This window comes from Jaculus jaculus, chromosome 5 (genome assembly GCF_020740685.1).
Source record: "Jaculus jaculus isolate mJacJac1 chromosome 5, mJacJac1.mat.Y.cur, whole genome shotgun sequence".
Lineage (NCBI taxonomy): Eukaryota > Metazoa > Chordata > Mammalia > Rodentia > Dipodidae > Jaculus > Jaculus jaculus.
Genome location: NC_059106.1, coordinates 55,507,894 through 55,535,379, shown reverse-complemented (window position 1 = coordinate 55,535,379; position 27,486 = coordinate 55,507,894). Strand labels below are relative to the sequence as shown.

The 27,486-nt window shown below is 52.5% G+C and overlaps 2 protein-coding genes across 5 annotated transcripts in view; one reads left to right on the top strand and one right to left on the bottom strand.

Annotated features, from left to right (window-relative positions):
• Ephb2 (EPH receptor B2) overlaps positions 1–27,486 on the bottom strand; it is a 186,217-nt gene that overhangs the window by 40,431 nt on the left and 118,300 nt on the right. For all 4 annotated transcript variants that reach the window (XM_045150353.1, XM_004657541.3, XM_045150352.1 and 1 more), the window contains exons 4-5: positions 10,667–10,822; positions 9,486–9,821 (exon numbers count right to left, since the gene is read on the bottom strand). In XM_045150353.1, the coding sequence (XP_045006288.1) occupies positions 9,486–9,821; positions 10,667–10,822 (492 nt within the window). The remainder of the gene's footprint in view (positions 1–9,485; positions 9,822–10,666; positions 10,823–27,486) is intronic.
• Positions 13,567–13,971, top strand: LOC105943952 (eukaryotic translation initiation factor 1-like). The gene has a single exon (XM_045151120.1). The coding sequence runs from the start codon at positions 13,567–13,569 to the stop codon at positions 13,954–13,956; it is 390 nt and encodes a 129-aa protein (XP_045007055.1). The 3' UTR covers positions 13,957–13,971.

Sequence of the window (27,486 nt, the reverse complement as noted above, 5' to 3'; positions counted from 1 at the left end):
GACCTGGGCTCACTAGAGTTCTCTGATCTTCTCAGCTCCCCAGGCAGAGAAGAGATGAGGACAAACTTATGTCAGTTCCAGTGATGCCCATCCCCAGCGGGACAGGAAGGTCAGAGGAGCACTGAGGAACAGGAGAGTTCAGTGTCTTTCCATGAGGAAGCCATGTGCAAGGTGTCATTTACATGGACCTGGCCAGGGGGCTGGGGAGTTGCTCTGTTAGGGGTGGGCTGTGGAATCCTGGGCACCCACTTTGGAACCTCTCTGGGCCCCAGTTTCCCTCTAGGTAACAGATGTACATGAGAGGTGAGCAGAGGCCCCGGGGATGCAGGGGTGTTTCAATGTTATTATCATCTGTGATGAGCGGGTGGGCAGCACTGTGACCCCTAAGATGTTCGTACTCTCATCTCAGGGCTGTGTGACCCTACACACAGATGACAGAGCCCTTGAGGTGGAGCTTGCCAGAACTGTTTTACAGATCCAACTTAACCACTTAGAAGGGGAGGGGCTCTCCCAGAGGGGCACCCAAGGGCTGGGCAGCTGCATTCAGGAAGAACCAGGTGCCTGCTGGCTGCTTTCAAGATGTCACAGGCTCTGCATGAAGACATTAGGCAGGCCTCTGTGGCCCAGCTGAAGGGAGCTGAACCTTTCCTCCTAGAACCTAGTTCTGCAAACAGCCTCCACAATCAGGGGGAGGAAGCTGGTTTTGTCATCCCAGCAGGAGGAACATAGGTTCAATGCCTGCCTGGGATACAGGAGAGTTCAAGGTTAGCCTGGGCATTTTGATGAAACCCTGTCTCAAAATAAAAACTAGGGCTGGGAGTGGTGGTGCACATCTTTAATCCCAGCACTCAGAAGGCAGAAGTAGAAGAAGCACCATGAGTTTAAGGCCAGCCTGAGACTACATAGTGAATTCTAGGTCAGCCTGGGCTAGAGCAAGGCCCTACCTCAAAAACAAAACAAAATAAAACAAACAACAAGAACAACAACAACAACAACAACAAAAAACCACTGAAAGGGGAGACAGTTCACTGGTAAAGCATTTGCTTAGTGTGCATGACACCTTGTATTTAAGCCTCACTATTGTGAAAAACAACTTCTTTCCCCCAAGATATAAACTACCTTGAAGCATCAGCAGCAAGGCACCTGTTGCTGCTGAGGAATTAGCTTCGGAACCTCAGAACCATGAGGTCCTACTGTGTGCTCTTGGAATAGGTGTGAGCTACAGGAAATTGCAGTGGCCATATACTGTCCACTATGGGAGCTGGTCCTCTGTCTCCATGGAACCTTCTTGTTGCTGGGCAAAACACCCAGCCAGAAGCAGCTTACAGAAAAACAAGGATTTATTTCCAGCTTACAGTTTCAAGGTGAAGTTTCATTATGGTGGGGAAAGCATGGCAGGAGTAGATAGCCAGGAGTCACATCTCCACCTCAGCAAGGAGGAGGTAGAGAGAGTGAGCTGAGTGCAGCAAAGTGCATTCCAGGACCAGCCCCCAGTGACATGCCTCCTCCAGCAAGGCTCCACCTCCCCAAGGCTTCACCAGCTGGGGAACAAGTCTGAGGCTTCATTACAAACACATGAGGCTGTGGGGACACTTTACATTCAAACACCACACTGTATTACTTACTGCTAACTCTCACCGCCCTTTGTAAAAGCCCATGTTGTGGGTGGGGAAAGTGAGGCCAGGGGAGTGAGGGCTCTTTTCACAGGAAGTACAGGGTCTGTGAAACCACTGGAATGGGAGGACAGGCCAGTCCACTGCTCAGTACATGCCTCACATACTGTAGCTGCCCAGCTGACACTGGTGTGGATGGTCGTGTGCTCCACTATCCATCTCTATAGAAGGCAGGCAACTGGCTACCCCTGGCCCTCACCGTGTAGTGATGTCATTATTCGGGCTCTGACCCTTCCTGCCAGGATGGCTGAGGGCATGCATCCCTCACCACAGGGTGCAGCTGTCCTTTCATCTATAAACCAAAGTGACGTGAGAACCTCAGAACACCATGAGACTCATCGTTAAGGGTTGGCCAGTCCCTGCTCACAGTAAGGAGGGGATGGCTTTTATGGTCATAGTGAAACAAGATGATTTTCAGGTTTTCAGTGCCTTCCTAGGCTAGGATCGCCTGGGTGGCATCTTGGTATTAAGTGAAGACCTTCTAGCCTAGGAAGAAGAGGTGATGAGAACAACAGGGGACAGTGAGCAGACTTGAGTTGTCCTAAGACTTGAGACTTGCCCTAAGATTGTGTGGTGCTGGGGACTGGGCAGGAGGCAAAGTCGGGTTTGAGACAGGCACACTAGTGCACACCTGTGATTCTCAGCCCTTGGGAGGGGAAGGCAGGAAAATCAGGAATTCAAAGTCATCCTTATCTACATATTGAGCCTGGGGTCAGCCTAGGCTACATATCTTGCATCAAAACAGAATAAAATAAAATATGGGGGCTGAAGAGATGGCTTAGTGGTTAAGGTGCTTGCCTACAAAGCCTAAGGACCCTGGTTCAATTCCCCAGTACCCACAGAGAGCCAGATGCACAAAGTAGTGCATGCATCTGGAGTTCTTTGACAGTGGCTAGAGGCCCTGGTGTGCCCATTCTCTCTCTCTTTCTCTCTCTCTGCCTCTTTCTCAAATAAATAAATAATAAAATATTTTAAAAATATATGGGCTGGGGAGATGGCTCAGCATTTAAAGGCATTTGTTTGCAAACCCTGCCAGCCTAGGTTCAATTCCCCAGTGGTCATGAATAGCCAGATACATAAAGTGGTACATGTGTCTGAAGTTCGTTTGCAGTGGCAAAAGTCCTGGCATGCTGAGAGAGAGAGAGAACAGAATAGAATAAAATAAATGAAAGTCAGGTTTGCCTGTGTGACTCCCAATCCAGACCCTTCCCACCACCTCCAAAACCTGGTGGAGGTGGCTGCAGGGTGCTCAAGGGCTTTGGCTGTATTCAGTGCAGCCTTGGAGCGTGGCTCAGGGTGCTAAAGGTCCCCTGAAGATCAGTCTGGTGCCACCGAGATTCCGACCCCCTCTACCTCCTACAGCTATACAGCTGTCCCTGCTGGTCATTTGAATGTTCACCTAAAAATTCTACCTCCTCAAGGAGTGGAACCCTTCCTCTTGCCCCACCGATAGTCTTGTGTTTCAAGCTGAGGGACAGGATGGAGGTCTAATTGAGACCCATGGTCTCTGGACAGCTAGCTGTACTCAGGCCCAGGTTGACTGTTCCCAGCCAGTGAGCCTGGGCACAAACTTGACCTCTTCCGGGTGCGTCTTAGTCCTTCGTGGCAGCCCAGCCGCCCTCCTCGGTTCCTGAGCGCAACTCATGACTACAGTGGAAGGCATTTTGCAAAGGTGGATCGTGGGTGGAAGGCGCGTGATGGCTTTATGAAGTCAGAAGACAGCTCTGGCCCGGCGATTGCCAGGGGACTGACTGTGAGTGCAGCAGTCTACTGCTTGCCCAAAAGAAAGGCTTTTTCCTTTTAAGGCAGTGAGCTAGATATTTATGTGCAGAATTTTAGGGTCTGTCTAAAACCTACCACTGAATGCAATGGTCTGGAAACAGAGAGGCCCCTCCTTGTTTTCCGGTCCTCTCTTGCTTTGCCACGCCCCACCTCCCTGCACGCTTCCCAGAACCCTTCTGTAAATGCTCACGGCGTGCTCCCCATGGGGTGTTCCCTCTCTGGATGCCCGGACAGCCACGGGGAGGAAAAGCAGGCCAATGCATACCGCAGGGCGGTGATGGTGGGGCAGACAGACAGGATCAAAGACTTAAGGCTAAAATTTCAGCCGCAGGAACTTGAAGCTTTGGTGCCCAGCCAGAGAGGGGTGTCTGAGTGGGGAGAGTGAGCAACGAGAGGAGCTCAGGTCTGGAGGAAGGGCCTTATGAGGCACATGAGCAACAGCTCTGCACTCAAGATGCATAGGAGGGACAAGGGGGGAGGGGAACCCCTGCCTACTGCCCCTTGCACTTCTCTCCCTGGGGTCACCTTCCTCTCTGCATGATCCCATCTCTGTTGTTAGAAGCCTCTCTAGACTCGGGAGCCCAGCTCCAATGCTTCCCCTTGCAGGATGCCTTCTGAGTCAAGTCCTCTCATCCTCAGGAGCTGGTCATCTGCACGGGCTGGGTCTGCTGGGCCTTGATTTTGCCTGCTGGGATACAGACTCTGCCTCTGTTGACTTCAGAAATGGGCAAGCAGGGGTGGGGAAATGGCTTAGTAGTTAAGGCGTTTGCCTGCAAAGCCTAAGGACCCCGGTTCAATTCCCCAGGACCCATGTAAGCCAGATGCACAGGGGGCGCATGTGTCTGGAGTTCATTTGCACTGGCTGGAGGCCCTGGAGTGCCCATTCTCTCTTTCTCTGACTCTTCCTCTCTCTCAAATAAATAAAGAAAAGAGAGAGAGAGAGAGAAAGAAATGGGGAAGCACAATGTCCTGGGTTTAAATCTGAATTGAGGTCATTCAGTAGTGGCCTCAGTTTTGCAGGGTTGTCCCCATATCTCAGACTCCTCACCTCCCCAGATCAGCTGGGCTCTTCCTTCTCCCTCCTTCCTTCCCTTCTTTCTCCCTCTCCCTTCTCTTTCTTACTTTTATTTATTTATTTTTTGTTTTTTCAAGGTAGGGTCTTGCTCTAGCCCAGGCTGGGCTGGAATTCACTGTGTATTCTCAGGGTGGCCTGAAACTCATGGTGATCCTCCTACCTCTGCCTCCTGAGTGCTGAGGTTAAAGGCATATGTATGCCAGCATACAGGTCTTGTCTGCCTGCCTGCCTGCCTTCCTTCCTTCCTTCCTTCCTTCTTTCCTTTCTCTCTCTTTTTTTCTTCTTTTTTATTTTGAGAGACAGAAAGGGGGGGGGGGAGAGAGAGAGAGAGAGAGAGCGCAAATGGGTGCACCAGGACCTTCAGCCTGCTGAGAACAAACTCTAGACACATGCGTCCCCTTGTGTGCATGTATGACATTGCATGCTTGCATCACTGTGTGTCTGGCTACTACGTGGGACTTGGAGATTTGAACTCGAGTTCTTGGGCTTCGCAGGCAAGCGCCTTAACTGCTAAGCCATCTTTCTCTCTCTCTCTCCCCCTTCCTTCCTTCTTTCTCTGTCCCTCCTTCCTTCCTTCCTTTCTTCCTTGAGGCAGAATCTCATGTAGCTCAGACTGGTCTGGATCTCACTGTACAGGTGCTGAGAATGACCTTGAACTCCTGATCCTCCTGCTTCTACTCCTAGAGCGTTGAGATCACAAACATGTCCCACCATGCCTAGCCCTTTTATGCTTTTGGCAGGAAGAGGGTTGTTTATTCTTTTGAGACAGGGTCTCATACATCCCAAGCTGGCCTTGCATCTGCTATGTAGCTGAGGAAGACCTTGAACTTCTGATCCTCCTGCCTCCACCTCCTAAGTGCTACATTAGAGATGTATGCCATCACGCCTGGTTTAAGTGGTGCTGGGAGGCTTTGGGTAAGCTAGACAAACACTCCACCAACTGAGCTTCACCCCAGCCCCATAAGGGGCTTTTCAAGGAGTGGGGAACTAAGAGCAGGGGAAAGCCATGCCTTGGAGGCCTCAAAGGGGTGAAGACTCACTTGGACCTGGGTTTCCCAAATTAAGAAAATATATACATAATTAATTTCTTTGTTAGAGAGAGAGAGAGGGAGAGAGGAGAGGGAGAGAATGGGCACTCCATTCTCCAGCTACTGCAAATAAACTCCAGCCGTGTGCACCACCTTGTGCATCTTGCTTACGTGGGTCCTGGGGAACTGAACCTGAGCCCTCTGGCTTTGCAGGCAAATTCCTTAACTGCTAAGCCATCTCTTCAGCCCCTGGGTTTCCCAAATTTGTTTAACGGTAAGAAACACCCAAATCACTTGGTAAAAGTACGGATTCTCAGAGCGACTCCTGGGGCTCTATGTCAGCAAGTCTGGGTGAAGACCAAGAACCTGTGTCCTGACAAGGTTCCTGTCTGGCTCTCATGCAGTTTCATTGGGACACTGAGGCCCAAGGAAAGAGGTGACTTTATGTGTGTGACAGTCTCCAGTCTTCCCTTCTGTCATGGGATTATAAACCCATATCCTTTTCCCTGTAACTGCAGGACCCACTCATGGTGGGAGAAGTATGCCTTATAACCCACTAGTGCTGGCCTTGGCCATGGACTTGCTTTGGCCACCCATATGGGTGGCTGCTGATGTGGTATGGTGTGGCTTCCACCACCCTCATACATAAGCCTGGAGTGGCTGCTGGTTAGGGAGACTGAATGAAGCCCACATCCTGAAGGTCTGCCCAGCATAGTGGGTCTGACAAGATGAGCCAAACCCTAATTGATTCCCAATCAATTAGAAAACAAATGTTTGCTCTTGTAAACTACTGAGTCTGGAGGTGGTTTTGTTACACAGCATTATGGCTGCATTATCTGGCTATTACACTAACGCTACACTGAAGCAACAGTAAACTAAGACGTAAAAACAAGTCCTTGGGCTGGAGAGATGGCTTAGCGGTTAAGGCCTTTGCCTGCAAAGCCAAAGGATCCCGGTTTGACTCTCCAGGACCCACATAAGCCAGATGCACAAGGGGGCACATGCATCTGGAATTCATCTGCAGTGGCTGGAGGCCCTGGTGCACCCATTCTCTCTCTCTCTCTCAAATAAATAAATAAAAAATATATTAAAAAAAACAAGTCCTTGCTCCATACTAGTGCTTGTTTCTTCTAATATTCAATGTGGAGAGCTCCCCTCACCCTCCTTCCAGAAGCCATACCCTGCCCCTGCCCCATCTCTCCTCTCTGGGCACGGTCAACTCTAAAACAGGAGGGGCTCAGCAGGAGCTGATCTTCCATCCCAGGACCCCAGTGGATGCTGGGGAGGCCCCTATGGTGACAGAAGGACTCTGGAAGCTTCCTTTCTGTCTTCTCCCATTTGAAAAGTATGGTCACCCTCCATCCCTGCAAGAGCCAGGGCTGCTCAGAGTTTGGTTGGGACTGAGAGACTTGCCACTGAGCCCCTGGGGGCTGTGAGTGACTTGATCAACAACTGAGGTTTGGGGGGTTCTTTAAGGTGTCCCTGCCTCTGAGCCCTGAGCTGGGGGTAATCCCACTGCACCTATGGCCCCATAGGAAGTGAGGACAATAAAAAAAAAGTAGTGGGGGCCTATGCACTGTAGTTTCCTAGTGTAAACTAAGAGATTCGGGGGTGGGTTTGTTACACCGTGTTATTGGTATGTCTGACAATACTACACTCCCTCAGGCCTTCAACCACAGCCACACCACATGTTCCTGCATCAAGCTACATCACACACACACACACACACACACACACACACACACACACACGGAGAGACAGAGAGGAGCCACACTCAATTGTACAAACTTGTGGTCAAACACACCCCCATCCAGCTCTCCCAGAGTTGGACACACCCCATGTCCACAAATGCATGAATCAAAAGCTACATGGTCGCAGTCTTGCAAACACAGAGACCCTGTGTGTGATGTCATGCCCGCATGTTCTCAAAGACCCTCAGCTAAGCTCGAGCACTGGAGAGCTTCAGCGCCAGTCCACCACTAGCTTTGTGACGTAACCTCTCTGAATGTCTTCTGCAACCGGGACGTGCAGGCCTTGGGATGAAGTGGGGCTTGTCACCAAGTGGAGTTGTTGCCCCCCTCTTCCTTGTCCTGGACCTGCCTTTTCTTCTTGAAATTCCATTCCTCTTCTTCTTTTTTTTTTTTTTTGGTTTCTCGAGGTAGGGTCTCACTCTAGCCCAGGCTGGCCTGGAATGCACTCTGTGGTCTCAGGCTGGCCTTGAACTCACGGCGATCCTCCTACCTCTGCCTCCCGAGTGATGGGATTAAAGGCATGTGCCACCACACCCGGCTCTTCTGTTTTTTTTCTCCTCCATTCTCCTGCTTCTACAAACTGCAGGTTGAACTCCACCTCCTCCAAGAAGCCTTCATGGCCTGGCCTGGGTCCCTGCCTCTAGGCTGGAAAGTGGTTCACTTCTCCTCAGCAATTTGGCCTTTGTGGCTGTGCTCACTGCGGAATTCAGTGAAGGCTGAGGGAACAAATCAGGGCCATACAGTTCCCACCCGGTGGACACCATAATGTTTTTGGCCATCCCACGGGGCCCCTGGATTGGTGGAGGTTTGAGTGAGAAGCATTTCCTGCCTACTCTGGCTGGCAGGTCTCTGGGGAGGCTGAGGTGAGGCGGGGGTCTGGTGGTGGGCCGGGCTGAGGGGAGCAGGGGTGCTTCTAGGACTGTGTTGCTTGGCACGCTTTCCCCTGAAGGAAGCAGGGGGACCATGGAGGGTGTCATGGGGTCACAGAAGGGAATGTCGAGATGAGTGGGAAGCACTGTTGGGAACTGCTGGATGCTCCACAGAGCTGCCATCTCCACTGTGCTACAGACCGAGACCGACTGCAGAGGTGACATCTCGTGCTCCGAGGCTCAGTGAGGCCATGCAGTCAAGTTTCTGCCATGCAGTATGACCATGCAATAGAAATTGCTCTGCCCACCTGGCTCAAGCATCATTGCACTCTGGGCCTCCTCTCTCTCCTCCCTAACTCTTTTTGGCCCAATGGACTAGGAGCAGGGAGTTACTTGGACCCTTGGCTGCCTGGGTCAAAGTCACCTGCTCTCTGTACTGCTCACCTCTGGGTCTGCTGGTGAGGGATGATCTTACGAAGGTTAACTGAGGTGGGAAGATCCAGCTTAACTGTGGGTGGGACCATGCCATGGTCTGGGGTACTGGATTGTATAAAAAGAAAAGAGCTGGACTGGAGCAATGGCTTCATGGCTAAGGCACTTGCCTGCACCTTAAGTTGCCCCTGGTCAGGTATTTGGACATGGCACTAAGAAAGGGAACTAATATAGCAACTTAACATTGACCTTCACTGACAAGCGATCCAGGAAAGACAGTCACCGTTATCAACTCCAAGGCGCAGGGACATATATATTCCCCAGAGAGGAGGTTGACCCACATGGAAAGCTCTGTTTTTCAGTGCTAAGGATCCAATCTGGACTCTTATGCCCATTAGGCAAACGCTCTACCACTGAGCTATATTCCAAGCCCTTGCTGTTTTGACATAGGGTCTCATTATGTAGCCCAGGCTGGCCTCCGAATTCATGCTTCTCCTACTTCAGCCTCCCACGCTGGGATCCACCAACAGGTGCCACCAATCCTGGTTCATGAAATACTTCAGAGAAGTAATTGTCCCACAGGGGCTAGGGAGATGATTTAGTGACCAAAGATGCTTGCTTGCAAAGCCTGCCAGATCAGATTCAATTCTGAAGCCACTCACATAAAGCCAAATAGGCACTGGCAAGAGATCCGGGCCTGTGCATTAGAACGTGCACTTGCACGTGCACACATACACGCACACGTGAAAACAAGTAAATAAATCATTTATATATTAAAAACTAAATTGCTCCACAGATGTGAGGATTCTTTTTCGAGGACTGCCAGGGCACTGCCTGGCACTCTGCGACAGTCCCCTCACATCCGTGAGGCTCACCTGCTTGGTTGGTGGTGATGTTCACGGAGGCGAACTGGGGCGAGAAGGGACTCTGGTCGGTGACACCATTCACAGCCTGGATCTCGAAGGTGTACTGCGTGTGCGCCAGCAGGTCGCTGATATATATGCGTGGCTCAGTCAGGCCCAGTTGGCGGGGTGCGTACTGCACGTTGTCCCCGCATCGGGTGCAAGCACCCCGGCCCGAGCCGCAGCTCTTGCAGATGATGTTGTAGACGAGATCCTCACGACCTCCCGAGTCACGGGGCGGGGTCCATTCCAGCATGAGGGAGGTCTCGTTGACACTGGAGATCACCGCCTGGGGTGCGGAGGGGATGGCTGGGGAGAGGAAAGGGGCGGGGTCAGTGGCGGCCTCCAAATCTTTCCTTCTGGCCACCCATCAGAGAGAAGATTCTAGAATGTTCTATCATGCTATACATCTATATGTGCTTGTCCCCAGGCTCCAGCTTCCTTAGCATTTGTTCCAGTATTCTGTCTGAGATGATATCTGTGTATTACTCCCCCATTCTTTATGACAGGACCCCAACTTTACTCAGGGCGGTGATCTGCCTAGCAGAAAGTCTACAATTCCCAGCCTTTTGTGAGTAAGTGCTGGCCACTGACGAAGGGTAAACAGTAAGAGCTGTGTCTTAAGAGGGCAACAGGCAGCTGCAGTAGGGCCCTTTCCCTCTTTCTGCTGCCTAGGATGCCCGTGGTACCTGGCGCTTCTGCAGCCATGTTGGAATATGAAGTGACCAGGAGGGTAAAAACCAGGCTGTCATGAATTCCCCAGTCTATTCCAGCACTGAGCCCCTTCACTCTGAGAGAGCCATTCTGTACAGTTGGTTTAAGCCCCTGAGGTCAGCTGTGTGACCGACACAGAGAACAGGGTATACTGCTCTTCCCTAGAGAGCCTCCACCAGGGTCGGGCAGTCGCTGTGATCGCTGCAGATGCTCCTGTGCTGGTCTTCCACCAAGCCTCCTGTCCCGGTCCCTCTGTGAATCAAACCCTTGACCTTATCGTCCGTGTGACTAAGCAGAAGCGGGCAGAAGCCGGGGACCAACTCCACCACGCCAAGCCCAGGACCTTGTGTTTCCCTCCCTCCCAGCACGCGGCTGATCCCCCTCACTGGGAGTCTTTTGGTGGGTGCGTGGGGCTGGGTTAGGGGTGGGATGGGACGCACTTGTGCAGGGCATGTCCAGGGGGTCCAGGTCTGCCCTGTAGTAACCGTTGCGGCACACACAGTTGGTGGCGCCCTCAGAAGTGGTGCGGCTGTTGATGGGACAGTGGGTGCAGGCCTCGTCTCCTTGGTTGGCCTTGAAGGTTCCTGACGGGCAACCTGAGAGAGAAGACAAGAAGGGTCACCGAGGAGAGCAAGTGAAGACGTGGAGGCCGCAGCACATGGAAGGACCCCAGCTTTGAGTCTGGAGACCTGGCTCCAGTGTGACAGTTTCTGGCTCTCCCTGGAAGGTTCCAGATGGCTTCATTTCTTGCCCCTGCAGCTGTCTGTAGGCTCAGCATGTGCCTTGAGAAATCCCCCCCTTTCCCACTTAGCTGTACTGCACTGAAGACTATAGTTTTGTCCTGATCTCGGCAGGAGGTGAGGAGGGGCTGGCTGGAGCCCTAGGAGCCTGATTAGCTGGGTGTTGGTAACCAGCTGGTAACTGGACCACTGAGATGGCTTTGTTATGGATGGTGAGTGCTAGGGCAGGACATGTCAGGAGGGACATGGCACAGCACCCAGGACACTGTCAGAGTCACACAGACGTGGGTTACTGTAGGACTCTAGACAAGTCACCACCACTCCGAAAGGTAGTTTTCTTATTTGTAAAATTAGAGCCCATTTATTCAGGTGAGTATTTTTGCACACACATGTACACGAGCCCTTGCAGATAGGGTAGGTGCCCAGTGAGAAGAGATGCTGTATATAGTTTAGCCAATTTATTAAAAACAAAGGTGTCTGGGGAAATGGCTGAGCAGATAAGGTGTTTGCTTGTAAAGCCTGCCGGGTTCAGGTTCCATTCCCTAGTACCCACGGAAAGACAGATGCACAAAGTGGCACATGCATCCGGAATTCATTTGCAGTGGAAAGGGTCCCCGGGCACTTGCATACTCATTCTCTCTCTTTAGTAAATAAAAAGATTTAAAAATCATAAACAAACAACATGCACTACCAGGTCCAGCCTGAAAGGGGCAGTGTTTGCACTCGGCCAGCACCTGGCACTCCAGGGGCTGTGGTCTTTGTTTGCTCCGACCACCTGTTCTGCTGTTCAGAGCCCAGGGTTAGGTTCTACCACAGGCAACCACCTGTGTGTGCGAGTGTGTTCAAATCCATGCGCCCCTTCCTGCTGCCTGAGCGGAAGGGATTGAAAGGAGGTTAGGTCCTGACTCTTCCAGCACGGGCCCCCTGGTGTTCAGAATCCCAGCTCTGCTGGGATGCCTCGGGCTGTTCCAGGAATAAGTGGGTATGTGGGTGAGAGAGCGAGCTCCGGACCACAAGATCTTCCTTGGGAAGAAATGTTGCTAGTTCAGCCACAGGCCAGTGACCCTCACCTGGGGGAATGCTCATTTCATGCCTGGGTGCTTGCTCTGTGACCTTTGGCAGGTGATTGCACCTATCTGCACATCCGTTTCCTTGTATATAAATGCCCCTTGTTCATCTTACCAGCCCTTGTCATCCATGCTGACTTTCCAAGTCTTAGCAACCCACCCAGCTCCCAAGTCCTTAGGCAGTTCCAGCTCACACACCCCACTTTCTTGGTGCTGAGAACAGCACTGGAGTCTGAAGGGCTTTACCTTCCCTACCATACTCTCGGCGGGCCCAGGACTGGAGTCACACCTAGTTCGCAGTTGTTTGTCCTGTGCCTAGTCTAGAACCTGGTATTCAGCAGGTGCTCTATAAATGCTTCTTGAAGCTGCCTGCTTGAAGTGGGACGAGTGGGGCCTTTAGAGAACATGCAGCTGGGGAGGGGGACAGTGAATACCGGCTTTAGCAAGCTCCTCCCCCGTAAATCCCACACCCACCTGGGCGGGCTGTGTAGCTGGCAAATACTTAAACTGCTTCCTCATCTGTAACGCGGGACAACAGCATCTACTTTCAGAGCTGGAAGGAGTGTTAGAGCTACCTTCTGGGGTGGGGGGGGACCGGTTTAGAGGGCTGGGGAGATGGATCAGTGGATAAAACACTCGCCACATAAGCGTGAGGACCCAAGTTCAGATCCCCAGAACCCACACAGTGGCTCCTGCCTGTCCCAGTGTTCCAGCAGTGAGATGGGAAGCAGAGCTAGGAGAACCCCTGGACACTCCCGAGCAGCCGCAGTGAACGAGAGGCCCTGCTTCAGAGTAGGTGGAAGGTGAGGGCAACAGCCAAGGTTGTCCCCTGACCTCTCCATGACTGTGGTGGCCCTCGTGCGGGCGCGCACACATGCACACACACACACACACACACACACACACACACGCACGCACGCACGCACGTGCGCGCACACAAAGATTTTAAATTGGGAACAATTTCAGGCATCGGTATGCAGTTATCTGATTCAAAACCAAGCTCCTGAGTGGCCTTGTCCAAAGGATTTCCCTGTTCTGACTCCTGGAAGCTCATTTAGCCCAGAGCTGGTGGTCCTCTGGCTCTCTCATGTGCTGACAGAGGAATTAAAGCATAAACAGGCCAAGTCGGGGCTGGGGAGATGGCTCAGTGGGTAAACACTTGCTGTGGAAGCATGAGGAGCCGGACCTGATGACCGGCACCCACATAAAAAGCCGTGCATGGCTGCCCACACCTGTAACCCTGGTCCTGTGGGGGACAAAGACAGGAAGACCACTGGGGCTTGCTGGCCAGCCAGTCTGATCAAAAAACAGAGAGATCCCGGATCAGAGACTGTTTCAAGGAAATAAGGCAGAAGAATAATAGAAGAGGACACCCAATGACTCCCACATGCGTGTGCGGGGCGGCACACACATCTGCACATGCATGAGCATACATCCCATGCACACACACCACATGATGTGACACATACACATCAGTCAGTGAGCAGCTGCCGAGGACTCAGCTGCCTCCCCCTCGAGCCCCCTCGCTTCCCGATGCTCCGTTCCCCCCTGCCCGCCTTCTCCCGCAGCCGCCTTCCACAGACCATTTCCACAGAGGAAAAGGAATCGTATCACCCCTTTGCTGATGCAAGTAAGGGTGATGACCTGCTTCCTGCCGGCACTGAGGATTATATCCACATAAGAATTCAACAGAGGAACGGCAGGAAGACCCTGAGGACTGTCCAAGGGATCGCTGATGATTACGATAAAAAGAAACTAGTGAAGGCGTTCAAGAAGAAATTTGCCTGCAATGGTACTGTAATTGAGCATCCAGAATATGGAGAAATGATTCAGCTACAGGATGACCAGTGCAAGAACATATGCCAGTTCCTAATAGAGACTGGACTGGCTAAGGACGATCAGCTGAAGGTTCATGGGTTTTAAGTGCTTGTGGCTCTCTGAAGTGGGAGTGAGGATTTCCTGGCAATGAGTAGGATGTCGCTTCTGTTCCTTGTCACAAGTTTAAAAACCTCACAGCTTGTATAATGTAACCATTTAGGGTCTGCTTTTAACTTGGACTAGTGTAACTTCAATGCAATAAACTGAAAAGAGCCCCCCCCAAAATAAATAAATAAAAATAAAAAAAAAAAGAGGCACAGCGACTGTCCCAGGATGAGGCAGCAATGGCAGAGGTGGGTCGATCTCAGATGTTCCCGTTCCAGAGGCCACATCTGTTCCTTCCCTGCCACAGAGCCATCGAGTGACTTCTTTTGTGCTGACAGTCCCGAGTGGATCGGCAGATCCTCCTCCGAACCTCTTTCCCTGTGCAGCACTGACTCTGAAGTTCCAAGTTTTCCACTGTTAGCATCTATCTGCTGCTGCTGGGTGAAGGAGCGGTCACTGTCTTAGCGTAGCCCACGGATCCTGCCGGCTGCAGGCCGCCACTGGCTCATGGTCAGCCGCCCAGAGTTTGTGTCCTTCTCCGTCCCCTCACGTGCAGGTCTGGAACCAGCCTAGTAGGAGCTGGAGGGCGGGGCCCCACAGGCAGGCTCCTCGCGGCTGCCTCTCTGGAGAGTGTGCAGCTCAGCGCTCCTTCCATCTGCTGGCCAGTCCCAGGCCGCCTGGCGGGCGACTGCTTTCTCCCCTCTGTGCGCTGCCAACCCCTCCATCTGGACCACCTTCTTGGCTGCTATTCTCCATCACGGTTTCCCAGGCCACCCCAACCCTAGATGATCTCTAAGCTACTCCACGATGGGCCACCCTTGGGCCCTAAGCCTCCTAAAACCTGTTCCTCTTCATCCTGGGAAATGGCCTCACACTCCACCTGGTCACCAGGACTCCATTTTCCAACGCCGCACCCTCCCCCCACGCACCTCCCGCAGCCACTCAATTACCAGGTCTTCCCTCCTCAGCAGGGTTCTAGGCCTGCCTCCTCTTGGCTGCCTCCCACTCCTGCGGGCATCTAGAAAGCTCTTCCCACCCACTCCTTGGCCTCACAGGGCCATCTGGTCTCCTCCTGGCCAACCTCTCAAGCCAGCTTTCTAAAGTGCAAACCTTTCCATGTTGCTGAAAGAGGCATGATGGCAGACAATGGAATATTATTTGGCTGCAAAAAGGAATGTAGTCCCGACAAGCGCTCCCACCAGGGAGCCTTGAAAACATTGTACTCCGTCAAAGAAGCTGGTCACAAAAGTGCGATTCCATTTATAGGAGCAGGCACAGAAGAGGCACATCTGAAGAGACAGGAAGTCGATGCGTGGCTGCCAAGGGCAGGGGACAGGGGAGAATGGGAAAGGACTCCTAATGGGTAACAGGCTTTTGGGGGGGTGATGAAAATGTTCTGAGATTGATCGTGGCAGTGCCTGCACGGTCCTATGAAAGCTCTAAAACCGTCAAATGAGACTCCGCACAGGTGAGTTGAGTGGATTGGGCCAAGTACCCCCACGAAAAAGCTGCTATTCCAAACACCACTCCAGGGAGCCAGAGCTCTTCGGGGCTCTGCAGACCTCATGGTGGGGGTTGCTGCCCATCACCCAGCCTTGGTGCCAGTCCCACACCCAGTTCCCAATGTCCCCCTGTACTCACATTCAGTGCCCACCCCATGCTTCCTGCCCTTGCCACCTGGAAGTCTTGCTAAGCTCCCAGCGGGGCTTGGCGCCTGTTTTAATCGCTTACTAACTTACCATCTGCCTGATGGTAAACTGTTCACTCCCAGCGCCAGACTGGTGACTTTGGGGGTGAGTGGCGGGGGGAGCTTGGGGGGGTGAAGGGGAGGATGAAAAGCAGCAGTGGGATGAGCATCAGCTCCAGCCTTCTGTTGCCATTTGGGGAAACTGAGACCCAGAAAGAAACAGATAGATAATGACTCTTGGGGAGGTCGGGGACTCAACTTTCACCAGCTCCTTCTTCTCCGCTGACCTTTAACAGAGGTCTGGGCAGGCTGCCCATCACAATACATGGTTCTCCCAGTTCCTCGACCAGTTCTTGGGTGTCAGCCGGAAGAAAGCAAGGAGCCTGAATGGCATGTCATTTTGTATAGGTCTCCACATCTGGAGAGGGGCCAGGTAGCCTGCCTGGTGTAGGTGACAGAGGCCTCTGCAGGGAACTCTGCCCCGCTTTTCCCCCTGCCAGCCTCCCACAGTTGACAGAGGGATCTACTGGATGTAAGCTCAGGGGCCGCATGCAACTTACACTCACAGTGGCTCCCTGAACACAACTGATCTGCATGCCCACATGCAGCCTGAGGGGTGAGCCCTGAGGGTCTCCTGGTTGCTTCCTGCCACCCTCAATCCTCTCTGAGCTCCACTGTGTGAGCCTACAAGTGGACCTCACCTTCAGACCTTTACCAGACTGGTTCCCCCAAGTCTGCCTGAAGGTCACCTTAGGAAGGCCTGTCTGGCCCACCTTTGCTTACGTGGTGTGTCTTGCACCCAGCTTCAGACTCTGCTCCTCTTGCCAATCCCTATGGTTTGTGATTATGGTAGAAAGCGGCTGGTGCTGTGTCTATAAGTCCCTTCCCAGAGAAAAGAAACCAGGCTCCTCTGCTACCCACGGGTCCCCACCTCTCAGCCCTGTTGGGACCCTAGGGAGGTGCTTTGGTCTGTGTATTGAATGAAGTGTCCTTATGGGTGAGAAGTGCAAAACCAATGTCACCAGCATTACCATGACCTCATCAGACTGTCTGATTGTTCTGCCTTCATGGGTCTGTATACTAGTGTGATAGAATTCTCCTCAGTTTTTTGCTTTGGTTTTTCAAGGTAGGGTGTCGCTTGAGCCCAGGCTGACTTGGAATTCACTCTGTAGTCTCAGGGTGGCCTCCAATTCATGGTGATCCTCTTACCTCTGCCTCACAAGGACTGGGATTGAAGGCATGTACTATCACTCCTGGCTCTTATTTTTCCATTTCTTGAGACAAGAGTCTCAAGTAGGCTAGGCTGGCCTTGAACTCATTATGTAGCTGAGGATGACTCTGAACTTCTACTCCTTCCTGCCTTCGCCTCCTGAGTGCTAGGATTCGAGGAATGTGCCATGACTCCTGGTTTATGTAGTACTGGGATCATGCACACTGGCAAGCACTCTACACACTGAAGCCCATTCCAGGCCTCCACTGGGAATTTCTCCAATCCTGGCTGCACAGCCTACTCCTTTCTCCCTGTCCCTTTTATCCACCTGTCTCAGCAGCTCTCTCAGGCCTTCAGATCCACCCTGCTCCCATCCTTGGGCAGATGAGCCAGCTGGTGAGTTAGCAAGCACAAAGCCTTGAACTCCTGTTTGCATCTCTGATGTGCATGTTCCTCCCCAGAGCCAATTCCAGGTGATCAGCTTGAGATCAAGACCCTCTGTGGCTGAAAGAAATGTGCACGCCTGGCTCTTACAACCCCTCAGACTAGGTGACATGGTACTGATCTCTGTCCTACCCGTTGGCCAGTGAGTATGGATGGCACAGAGCTGAGTCTCCACATCCTCACATGGGAGTTGGCACACAGTAGGTGTCTGCTATGTGTTTTGCAGGATGAAGGTAAACCTGTCTAACCACTGGATGCCAAGTGGCTTTGAGGTGTGACTAGGGATTGGAAGATCACCAAGCACCTGAAACTGATGGCTCGTGCTGTTTGACCAAGCTGCTCTCACTCCTCCAGCAGGTAAGAACACCAGAATTGTCTGCAGCACGTTCTGAGAGCCAGACCCTGTGCTAAGTGCTCTATGGGGTCCATTCTTCCTTATTGTTATTTTTAAAATTTTTATTTATTTATTTGAGAGTGAGAGAAAGAGTGAGAGCAAGAGTAAGACAGAGAGAATGGGTGTGTCAGGGCCTCCAGCCATTGCAAATGAACTCCAGACGCATGCGCCACCTTGTGCATCTGGCTTATGTGGGTCCTGGGGAATCGAACCTGAGTCCTTAGGCTTTTCAGTCAAATGCCTTAACCGCTAAGCCATCCCTCCAGTCCCCTTATTAATCTTTTTTTTTTTTTTTTACATGAGCATGGTATGTGTGGGATGGTGTGGTGTGGTAAGTGTGGTGTATGCATGGGTATGTGCTGGTGTGGCCCCCCCGAAAGCTCGCCAGAGGAGAACATCAGATGTCCCCCTCCATCAACTCTCCTATTTTGCCTTATTTGCAAGCCCTGGTGATTCTCCAATTTCCACTTCCTGTAGGACCAGGGTTACAGATGTGTGTGGCTGTGTCCAGCTATTTATGAGAGCTCTGGAGGTTTGAATTCAAGCAATCTCAGCCCCTCGTCCCTGCACACAAGCTATCTCTCCAGCTCATGGGGTGGATTTTTAGTCTATATCACTGCCCACCAAAGCAGGTACGGTTATCATTCTCATTGTATAGAAAAGGGAGGAGGGAAGTGACAGCCTAGGGTCACATCATTAGTAAACTACAGAGCTGGACTTCTGGTCTCTATGAGTCCAAGGACCTCCTGCTTAAATACCGCCGGTCACAGAAATCATTGCAAAGCCAAGTGTCGAGCATCAGGGCCTGAGATCCCCTTGTCATTTGAGGGCCGCCACCCAGGAGGAGAGAGGCAGGGTCTGGCCCTCCAGCTCAGGACTCATGCCCAGGCAGCCAGCCGGCTCCTGCCTTCTGCAGACGTCCAGAGCCCTTGGCCAGGCGACCGGATGGCTGCCAGCCGGGGATGAGAGAGAGATTACAGGGAAACAGATTTTCTCCCCGCCTGCCCCCCTAGGCTCCGGGGATAGGTGATAATTGACCAAGTGAGGCCCAAGTCGGCCGAAGCAAGGCTCCATCTGGGCCTGGCATGGTGGGTTTGCTAATTGGCATACAGCAATTCTCAGAGCCTCAGTGGCTGGCCTGCTGCCTCTGTCCCCTCCTCCCGGGGACACTAGTTTAGTCCCAGAGACAAGTGATACCACTTTGGCATCAACTGTTCGGCCAGGCTCAGTGTGTATATGTTTTTGGGGGGAGGACCCAGAAGGAGCATCTCTGTCATTCAGGGGGTCCTGTAGACAGAAGGCTCTGTCTGCAGTGCTCTACAGGTGACACCCTAAAAGGTCTGCACCTCACCCATGTTCTGCCTGTCACTCCCAACCCAGATCAGGGAGCTCTGGTGAAAGTGAACCCTGAGGTTGGGTCTGAATCCCAGTCCCATCCTTACCAGCAGATTACCTATCTTCTCTACACCTTCGTTTCTTGCCAGTGGAGTGAGGGTAATAATATTCACCTTATGTTTGTTGGGCAGATTAAATGAGCTAGTAATAGTATTTGGAATGGTGCCAGGCTCCTGATAAGCAGTAAATGGTGTTTGCTGCTATCATATGGGTGGATGGAGCTTCCCGTATCTGAAATACTTGGGCTCGGAAATGTTTTGAGTTCATACCGTGAAATATGTGCACGCACATAATGAGCTCTTGGGCACAGGACAGGTCCCATTCTAAACAAGAATTCCATTCAGGTTTCTCATGCACCTTATGAACATTGCCTGAAGATCGTCTTACATCATATTTTCTTGGATTTATTTATTTATGATTTACTTATTAGAGAAAGAGAGGGAGAGAGAGAGAGAGAGAGGGAGGGAGAGAAAATGGGCACACCAGGGCCTCTAGCAACTGCAAACCAATTGCAGATGCATGTGCCACTTTGTGTATCTGGCTTACGCAGTTACTGAGGAATTGAACCTGAGTCCTTAAGCTTTTGCCAACATGTCCTTAACCACTGAGTAATCTCTCCAGCCCCTGACATACTATTTTAAATAATTTTGTGCCTAAAAACATTTCCTGGTGGTTTCCACCTGTGGCTTCAAGGTTTGCATTTGGTATTGATTGACTGATAAGTGTTTGTGTGTTTGGAGTGTGCATGTGTGTATGTATGCATGTGGCTGGGATGCATGCGTGTGTACATATGCAGCCGTATGCACCTATGTGCACATGCATATGGAGGGCAGAGGTTGACATGTGGTGTCTTACTTGATTATTCTCTGCCTTATTTTTTAAAAATTATTTATTTATTTATTTATTTGAGAGCAAAAGACACAGAGAGAAAGACAGATAGAGGGAGAGAGAGAGAATGGGCGCGCCAGGGCTTCCAGCCTCTGCAAACGAACTCCAGACGCGTGTGCCCCCTTGTACATCTGGCTAACGTGGGACCTGGGGAACTGAGCCTTGAACCAGGGTCCTTAGGCTTCACAGGCAAGCGCTTAAGCGCTAAGCCATCTCTCCAGCCCATCTGCCTTATTTGTTTAGACAGTGTCTCTCGTTGCTCCTGGAACTCACTGATTCAGTTAGGCGAGTCAGCTTGCAAGCTCTGGGATCCTCCCCTTTCCACCTTCTCAGCACTGGGACTGCAGATGTGTGTCGCCACACCTGCCACTTTATGCGGGTGTTGGGGATCCAAACTGAGGGCCCCAAGCTTGGGTGGAAAGTGCTTTGCCCACTGAGCCCTCTCCCCAGCCCCTTGGGGACATTTTACACTTCAGTGTTTACTACGGTCCAAGCCAGGGGCACAGGGCAGGAGACACACCCCTGCATTGAAGAGTTTAGGTCCAGCTGAGGAGATGGGGGGTTGTCCAGTTTCTTTAGCAAGAATCTCACTGGGATAGAGGGAAAAGAACGAAAAAGAAAAAGAAACCTAGGCTTAGGCTGGGCATGGTGGTGCACACCTTTAATCCCAGCACTCTGGAGGCAGAGGTAGGAGGATTGCTGTGAGTTCGAGGCCACCCTGAGAATACAGAGTGAATTCTAGATCAGCCTAGGCCAGAGACCCTACCTCAAAACATAAAAAAAAAAAAAAAGAAGAAGAAAAGAAAAGAAAAAAAAAAAAAAAAAAAGAAACCCAGGCTTAAGACACTGGAGGTGGCTGGTATGCCTTCCATCTTCCCTGCTGTGGCTGCAGGCAGAGAGGCCAGAAGTGGTCTGTAGGGCAGCAGCTCTCCTGCCTCCCTTGGGATCCCCAGGGAGTAAATTCTGGGTTCCAGCTGGGGAGAGGAGCTTGTCCGAATGAAGAATGCAGAGTCCTGGGCCCAGGCTGGCTAGACTTTGTGGGTCACTTGCACTGGGCCTTGGCTGTGCCTACCAAGTCAGGCTCCTGGTGCCGACTACGTCCACGGCCCTCTGTCTGGCAGATTCTAGCTATGGATGATGCCTGGCCCTGTACTCCCTTTGCACTGTGGGAAAACTACCTTTGCCAGGGCCTGGTGCCCATGTCAGAGTAGGGCTTGTGGTATCCCTGCCGCTGAGCAGGAAGGGGTTCGGGTTTGCCTCAAACAGGGTGCCTTTGCATTGTGCATGCTTTCTGCTTTGGCCACTCAAGTTGCCTAGTAGTCAGTCTCCTGGGCTGGGCTGGGTAGGTTTCCCAACCCAATCCCGTAAAACCAGGGCAGAATCAGATGTACGCTCCTGGCGGACAGAGGGAAAATTTTCCTCCAGTCCTTGAAGGGCCCAGCTACACTTGGAAGCTGGACTGGAGCTTCCTGGGCTACACTGGTCCTAGTGACCATCCTCTGCAAGAAGTGACACCCTATTTTATTACATTTACTTTTCGCAGTCATGGGGTTTGAACCCAGGGCCTCACATATGGCACTGAGCTGTATAAATCCCCAGTACTCTTACTTTTTTATTTTTTGAGGTAGGCTCCCACTCTAGCTCAGGCTGACCTGAAATTCACTATGTAGTCTCAGGGTGGCCTCAAACTCACAGTGACTCTCTTACTTCTGCCTCCCGAATTTTGGGATTAAAGGTGTGCGCCACCATTCCGGGCTCTCTTCTTATTTTTTGACTCTAAGTTCCCCGGGCTGGCCTTGAGCTTGTGATCCTGCTGCCTCAACCTTTTAAGCAGCTGGAATTACAGGACTATGCCACCAAGCAAGGCTACCGATGTCTCCATTTTAGAGATGAGGAGACAGAGGAAAGGCCCATGCAGAGGCGGAGGGCCTGAGCCACATGTCTGCATAATATGCTGACCCCCAGGTCCTAGTGTCCCTGAATGACAGATGCTCCTCTTGCCCATGGCCTCCTCCTTTTCCTAGAAGGTTTCCCAGAGTCAAATCCACGGTTGCCTCAGCGCCGCCCCTGCTGGGGTTGTTCCCACAGGGAACACCTAGATGTCAGCCGTCCTGCCTCTCACCCCCCACCTTCCTGGCCTTTCCCTTGGCAGCCCTGGCTGAGCTGGGCTTGGCTGAATACAAGAAAGGACTACCTAAGGCAGAAAGCAGTGACAGGAACAATATTGACTCACCTCTCCTTTGCCCGAGGGAGGCACCAGGGCTTCCCTACCTGCCCTCTGCTCAGTCACTGGCGCACTCAAGACCCTTCAGTGGTTCCCTCATGCCCACGTGGAGGTCAGCCTGCATGAGCCGCCCTCCACAGTCCACCTAGATGGCGTCAACCACACCCTGGGCTCCCATAGGTGGCTTCCAGGACCCTGGATTTCTCCATTTTCCTTATAGTGCCCCCCCCCACTTGGCCACTGTTTTTTCTCTAGAATTTAATTTCTTTTTATTTGAGACAGAGAGAAAGGGAGTGAGAGAGAGAGAGAATATGCACGCCAGGACCACTAGCTGCTGCAAATGAACTTTAGACACATACACCAACCACTTAATACATCTAGGCTTACGCAGGATCTGGAGAATTGAACCTGTGTCCTTAGGCTTCAAAGGCAAGAGCCTTAACCTCTAAGCCATTTCTCCAGCCCCACCTTGCTTTTTGAGACAGAGTCTCTCACTGTACTTGGAGCTCACTGATTGCCTAATCTAGCTAACCAGCAAGCTGTATCTCCCTCCCCAGCACTGCAATTACATGGACATGCCAACAGGCCTGGCATTCTGTGTGGGTGCTGGGGAGCCGAACTCGGGCCTTCATGCCCATGAAGCAGGCATTTTACCCACAGAGCCGTCTCCAAGGCTGAGGACTCTGATCCAGGCTTCTGGACCCTCCAGAGTCCCTCCTATGCCCCTGCTGGCTAGGAATCCCACATTTGTTGTTGGAATTTGGTTAGCATCTGTCTTGTCCCCACTCCTCCAGGAGTCTCATTTGGACTACCACTGAGCCGCCCTGCTGGCCACCTGACACAGAGTAGGCGTACCGTGATGGCTCCACCACAGGCTGAAAGGCCTCTGGCTAGGCTCCCCAGGTCCCAAGGCCACAGTGCCTGGTCCTTCATGACCCCTGCAGATCTGCCCCTCTGTTCCTGGGTCCTCTGTGGGAACATGCAGGAATGAAGCTGACAGTGTTTGGAGGCAGATGTGGCACCCCACAACCTGCAAAAGTGACAGGATGTTTGCCTGGTCCTTCCAGACCCTGCACCCTGTGTCAGGCCCCCAGCTGAGGCTAGCCTACCTCCCTTCAAGATCTTGCAGCTCCCCACAAAGGGGCCAGAGCTCCTGTCTGCCCAGCAGGCAGCCCCATTCCTCCAATTTCCTCCCAATTAATCAAGCTCAGAACTTTTTAATTATCTGCCTGCAGGGTGACTCCCCCCGCCCTATGAAGCAATTAAGAACATTTCCAAGGGCTGCTTGGTTGCGGTTACTGTTGCCATAGGTGTCGGCTGACCAGGCCCTGGTGGAGGGAGGGTGGCAGGGACAGAAGGGTTGGACAGCCCCTGGCCCCTAGGTCCCTGGACTGCTGCAAGGCTGTTCTGGGAGTTAGGCGGGAGCCAGTCTAGAGATCTGGATCATTCTGGTCAACACAGGACCTCCTGTGTTCATTCCATGTCTTCCTCTGCGACCACACTTACCCAGATCTCAGCTGTTACAAGTGACAGCACTGGGAGGGAGCTTGCAAGGTCACTGCACCTTCATCTTCACCTTGGGGCTAGGACATGTGTCTGTTTTACAGATGAGGCAAACAGAGGCCCAATCAATTGGATGCTGCAGCTGGAATGGCAGCCAGTTCACATCCATGGCCACTTCCTCCTTCTATCTCTCTGGCATGGGTGTGTGGCTTGGGAAAGTGCCCAGGAGCACTGGAAAAGGGGAGTGGGTCAGGGGACCCCCCCCCAGGCTGGAGGCCTGTTGAGGGGACAGGGGCTGCTTGCGGGAGGGGGTGTTGCAGACAGAGGGCTGGGCCCATGCAGAGGCAGGAGGCGTGAAGCGGCGTGGTCTGTGTGCAGCAACGCATAGTGCCGGGCTGCTGAAGCGTGAAGGTGAGGTCTGGGAGAGGCGGGAGATGAGCCTGCAGAGGCCGGAAGAGGTCCAGAGCATCCAAAGTTTCCCAGCACACTTTCGCAATCTGCTAGGCTAAGCTCCGGTCTTTATGACCGACCGCAGCTTATATAGCCCAGACAGGGCCAGCGACTTGCTAAGGCCACACGGAGAGTCACATGGAGGGATGAGGGGCAGAGGAGGTGCAAGGCCAGGTCACTGTAAGCAGCCTCCTGACTGGTCTTCTCCTAGCACCCCACTTTCCAGGCGCTACAGGTGGCCCTCCTACTGTAGGAGGTAGAGGTCGGGCAGAATAGAGAGCAGCTCACACTGCTAGCTCTACTCAGGTCCCTCCAAAGATCCCACCTGGCTTGGCTTGGAATAGAAACCAATAACCCACAGGGTTCCCCCCTCTCCTCCTACAGCACTCAGCACTTGGGGTAGCTCAGGGCTAAATGATAAACACCATGCACTCTGGAGGAAGCTGAATGTGTCCACAAAGCTTGACACATCTGGCACACCGCCCCTCCCCCCCCCACATCTGGCTGGTGTATTGACAGGTGGGGGAAGCGGGGGTCCCAGAGATGGGACCTACTAGACCAAGTCCTGGTGGCACCACTGCACCTTTGGTGGCCACGTTAGGACCCAGATCCTAGGCTGCCAGATTCCAAAGTCTGGCATCACAAGGTTGGCGCCGGCACCCCTAGTGGGGTTGTGGGGCCTGGGGAAGCTGCCTGCCTTCTCCAGCTGGGGGCTCTCTCAGGGTCACCTCCTGCAACATTTTCCCCTTCTATGATATTTAGAAATGTGGTCCTCGCCCTACCTGAGGGAGCCCTGGGCTGAGGCTGGCCTCTCTCCTACCCCTGCCCCAAGAAAACCATGGTCATTAATAAAGGACACAATTAGCTGTCAGTGCAGAGCATGTCTGGAATTTTTTACCTGCTCAGTCAGCTGGTGAGCTCAGTTAAGGCAACAAACCCCGGGGACCCCCGGGGAGGCAGCTGCCACACACCTTTCGAGAGCCCTGTCACCCGGCTGGGCGGGAAGGGTCTATGAACTTTTCCTTGTCTGCTCACAGGCCCTGGCCTGTGCAGGGCTGTCTTTTCCAGGTCAGTGGAGACAGTGACAAAGCAAGAGAGATTCCTGACAGGGGTGGTGTTTGCAACCAACAAGCAATGAAATGCCACACAAGGTTCTCCTGAGCCCAGCAGGCTTGAGCAGTCTTTCAGAGCCAGAAGGACTATGAGAAAGACTTAGTTCTCTTGCCTTAGCATGCCATTTGACAGCAAGAGAGACTGAGGCCCAGCAAGGGACAGTGCCCTTGTTCATGACTGAGGCGACTGAACACTTCTCTTCCTGGTTCTCAGTGCATGCCTCACTCCTGTCATGCCAGCAGGGCATCCCAAAATTCCTAATGGCGATTGTGTATGCTGTGCGTCCCGGGACAGCACAGCAAGGACACAGTCCCTGACCTCTAGGGGTTGAGCCAAAGGGAGGAGGCAAGAGACAATGGAAACAACCTGCCCAGCCGGGACAGGCCATGACAGAGACAGGCAAGGGCCAGCAGCCAAGGGACAGAACCATTCAAAGAGCAACACCTCAACAGGGCGCGGTGGCGCACGCCTTTAATCCCGGCACTTGGGAGGCAGAGGTAGGAGGAAAACTGTGAGTTTAAAAGTTCAAGGGCAACCTGAGACTAAGTATAGTGAACTCCAGGTCAGCCTGGGCCATAGCAAGCCCCCACCTTGAGAACCAAACCAAACCAACCAACCAACCAAAAACAAATAAACAAACAAAAGGAAAAACCCAATAACAACAACAAAAGGCAATACCTTAGGCTGGGGGTGAGGGTGGGGTCTCAATGACAGGTTTTACCCGGAATGCACAAGGCCCTGCACACACACACACACACACACACACACACACACACACACCCCACATGCTAGATGTCACAGGCCTGTAATCGCAGCACTCAGGAGGCTGAGGCAGGAGGATTGTGAGTTGAGGCCAGCCTGGGCTATTTAGAGGGATCCCAATCTCAAAAAACCCAGATGCATAAGTGACTATAAACAAACGGCCACTCGGGAGGGTGATCTGGCTGAGTGGAAACAGTACTGCCAAAGGTGGCCAATCTTGGTGCCATGAGCACTTGCCCTAGTCGGGGCTGCAAGTCAGAAGGTACTAGGTACTTAGTACCAACTCCTCTCGACACCTAGCTATCTACGACCCCAGTCAGGGAGAATGACTGTGTCTCAGAAGGGACTTCCTGCCTGAGTATCTCTGTCCCAGTGATATTATGATGTTGGGAATTTGTCGCCCTCGTTCTATAGATGAGAAACTGTGTTCAGAGCCACGCAGTACCATCCGCAGGGCACAAAGACACCACACTTAGTTGCTTCACCCTCCCTCACCTGCCGGCTCCTCTCCCAGAATTACTGCCCCCCCCCCCCACTGGCCTCCACCAGGTTAGTATGCTTGGGTCTCATTGCCTGTGACTTGAATGCTAGTGAAATCCCGGCATGTAGCACCTCAGGGATCAGGGATTAGGAAACACAAACAAGGAAAGAGGGAACTCTCCCACATTCACAAGGAGGCTCCCAGATTGGGAAGGGATCTGGAATCACTCTCCCTCTTAGGGGTCCCGTTGGCTTCTGGGGAGCAGAAGTAGCCCCAGCCAACCCAAGCCATAAATCAAATGCACAAGATGTGGCTTGGCAGCCATCCCAGGGAAAAAGATCTGGGGGTTTGAGTTGACCACAAGCCAAAAGCTGCTGAAAAAGCCAATGTGGTCATAGGCTGTAAGAGCAGACGTGGAGTGACAGCCCAGCATCCTCCCACTGTGCAGGCGGGCTCACTTGGAGCACCCCACACTAAGGAAGTCCACCGAGAGACAGTGGACAGGATGCTCTAGGCTCTTCCAGCTTGTTCTCCATCACACCATCTCTGGGTTGTGGTGGAAGGACGCTGGGGGAAGGAGGGAAGCCCGTGTGCACCGGCTAGGTACTCCACAAAGCTCTGCAGCCCCTTTTGCCCATATCATGGTCTCATCTAGTTCCCCAAGACGTATGAACTAGCCTTCTACGCTCACCGAGCTCCAGCCTCCCCAGCTAGCTCTACTGGACTCTAGAGACATGGGCCTGCCTTCCAGAAGAGATGTCTCCCGATGACTACTTTGTGGTGGCACTTTGCCTAGGTCTGTGTTGGGCACCAGGCTGAAATAAACTACAGCCCTGGCTTTGACGCTCACTGATTGGTAGTGAGCAGTTTGTGTGATCAGTTAGGCAGATCATGGATGAGTGTCCAGGAGGGGCATTTGGACAGATCAGTAGGAGTCTGCCAAGGCCAGAAGAGAGGCAGGACATTTTACAGAGAGAAA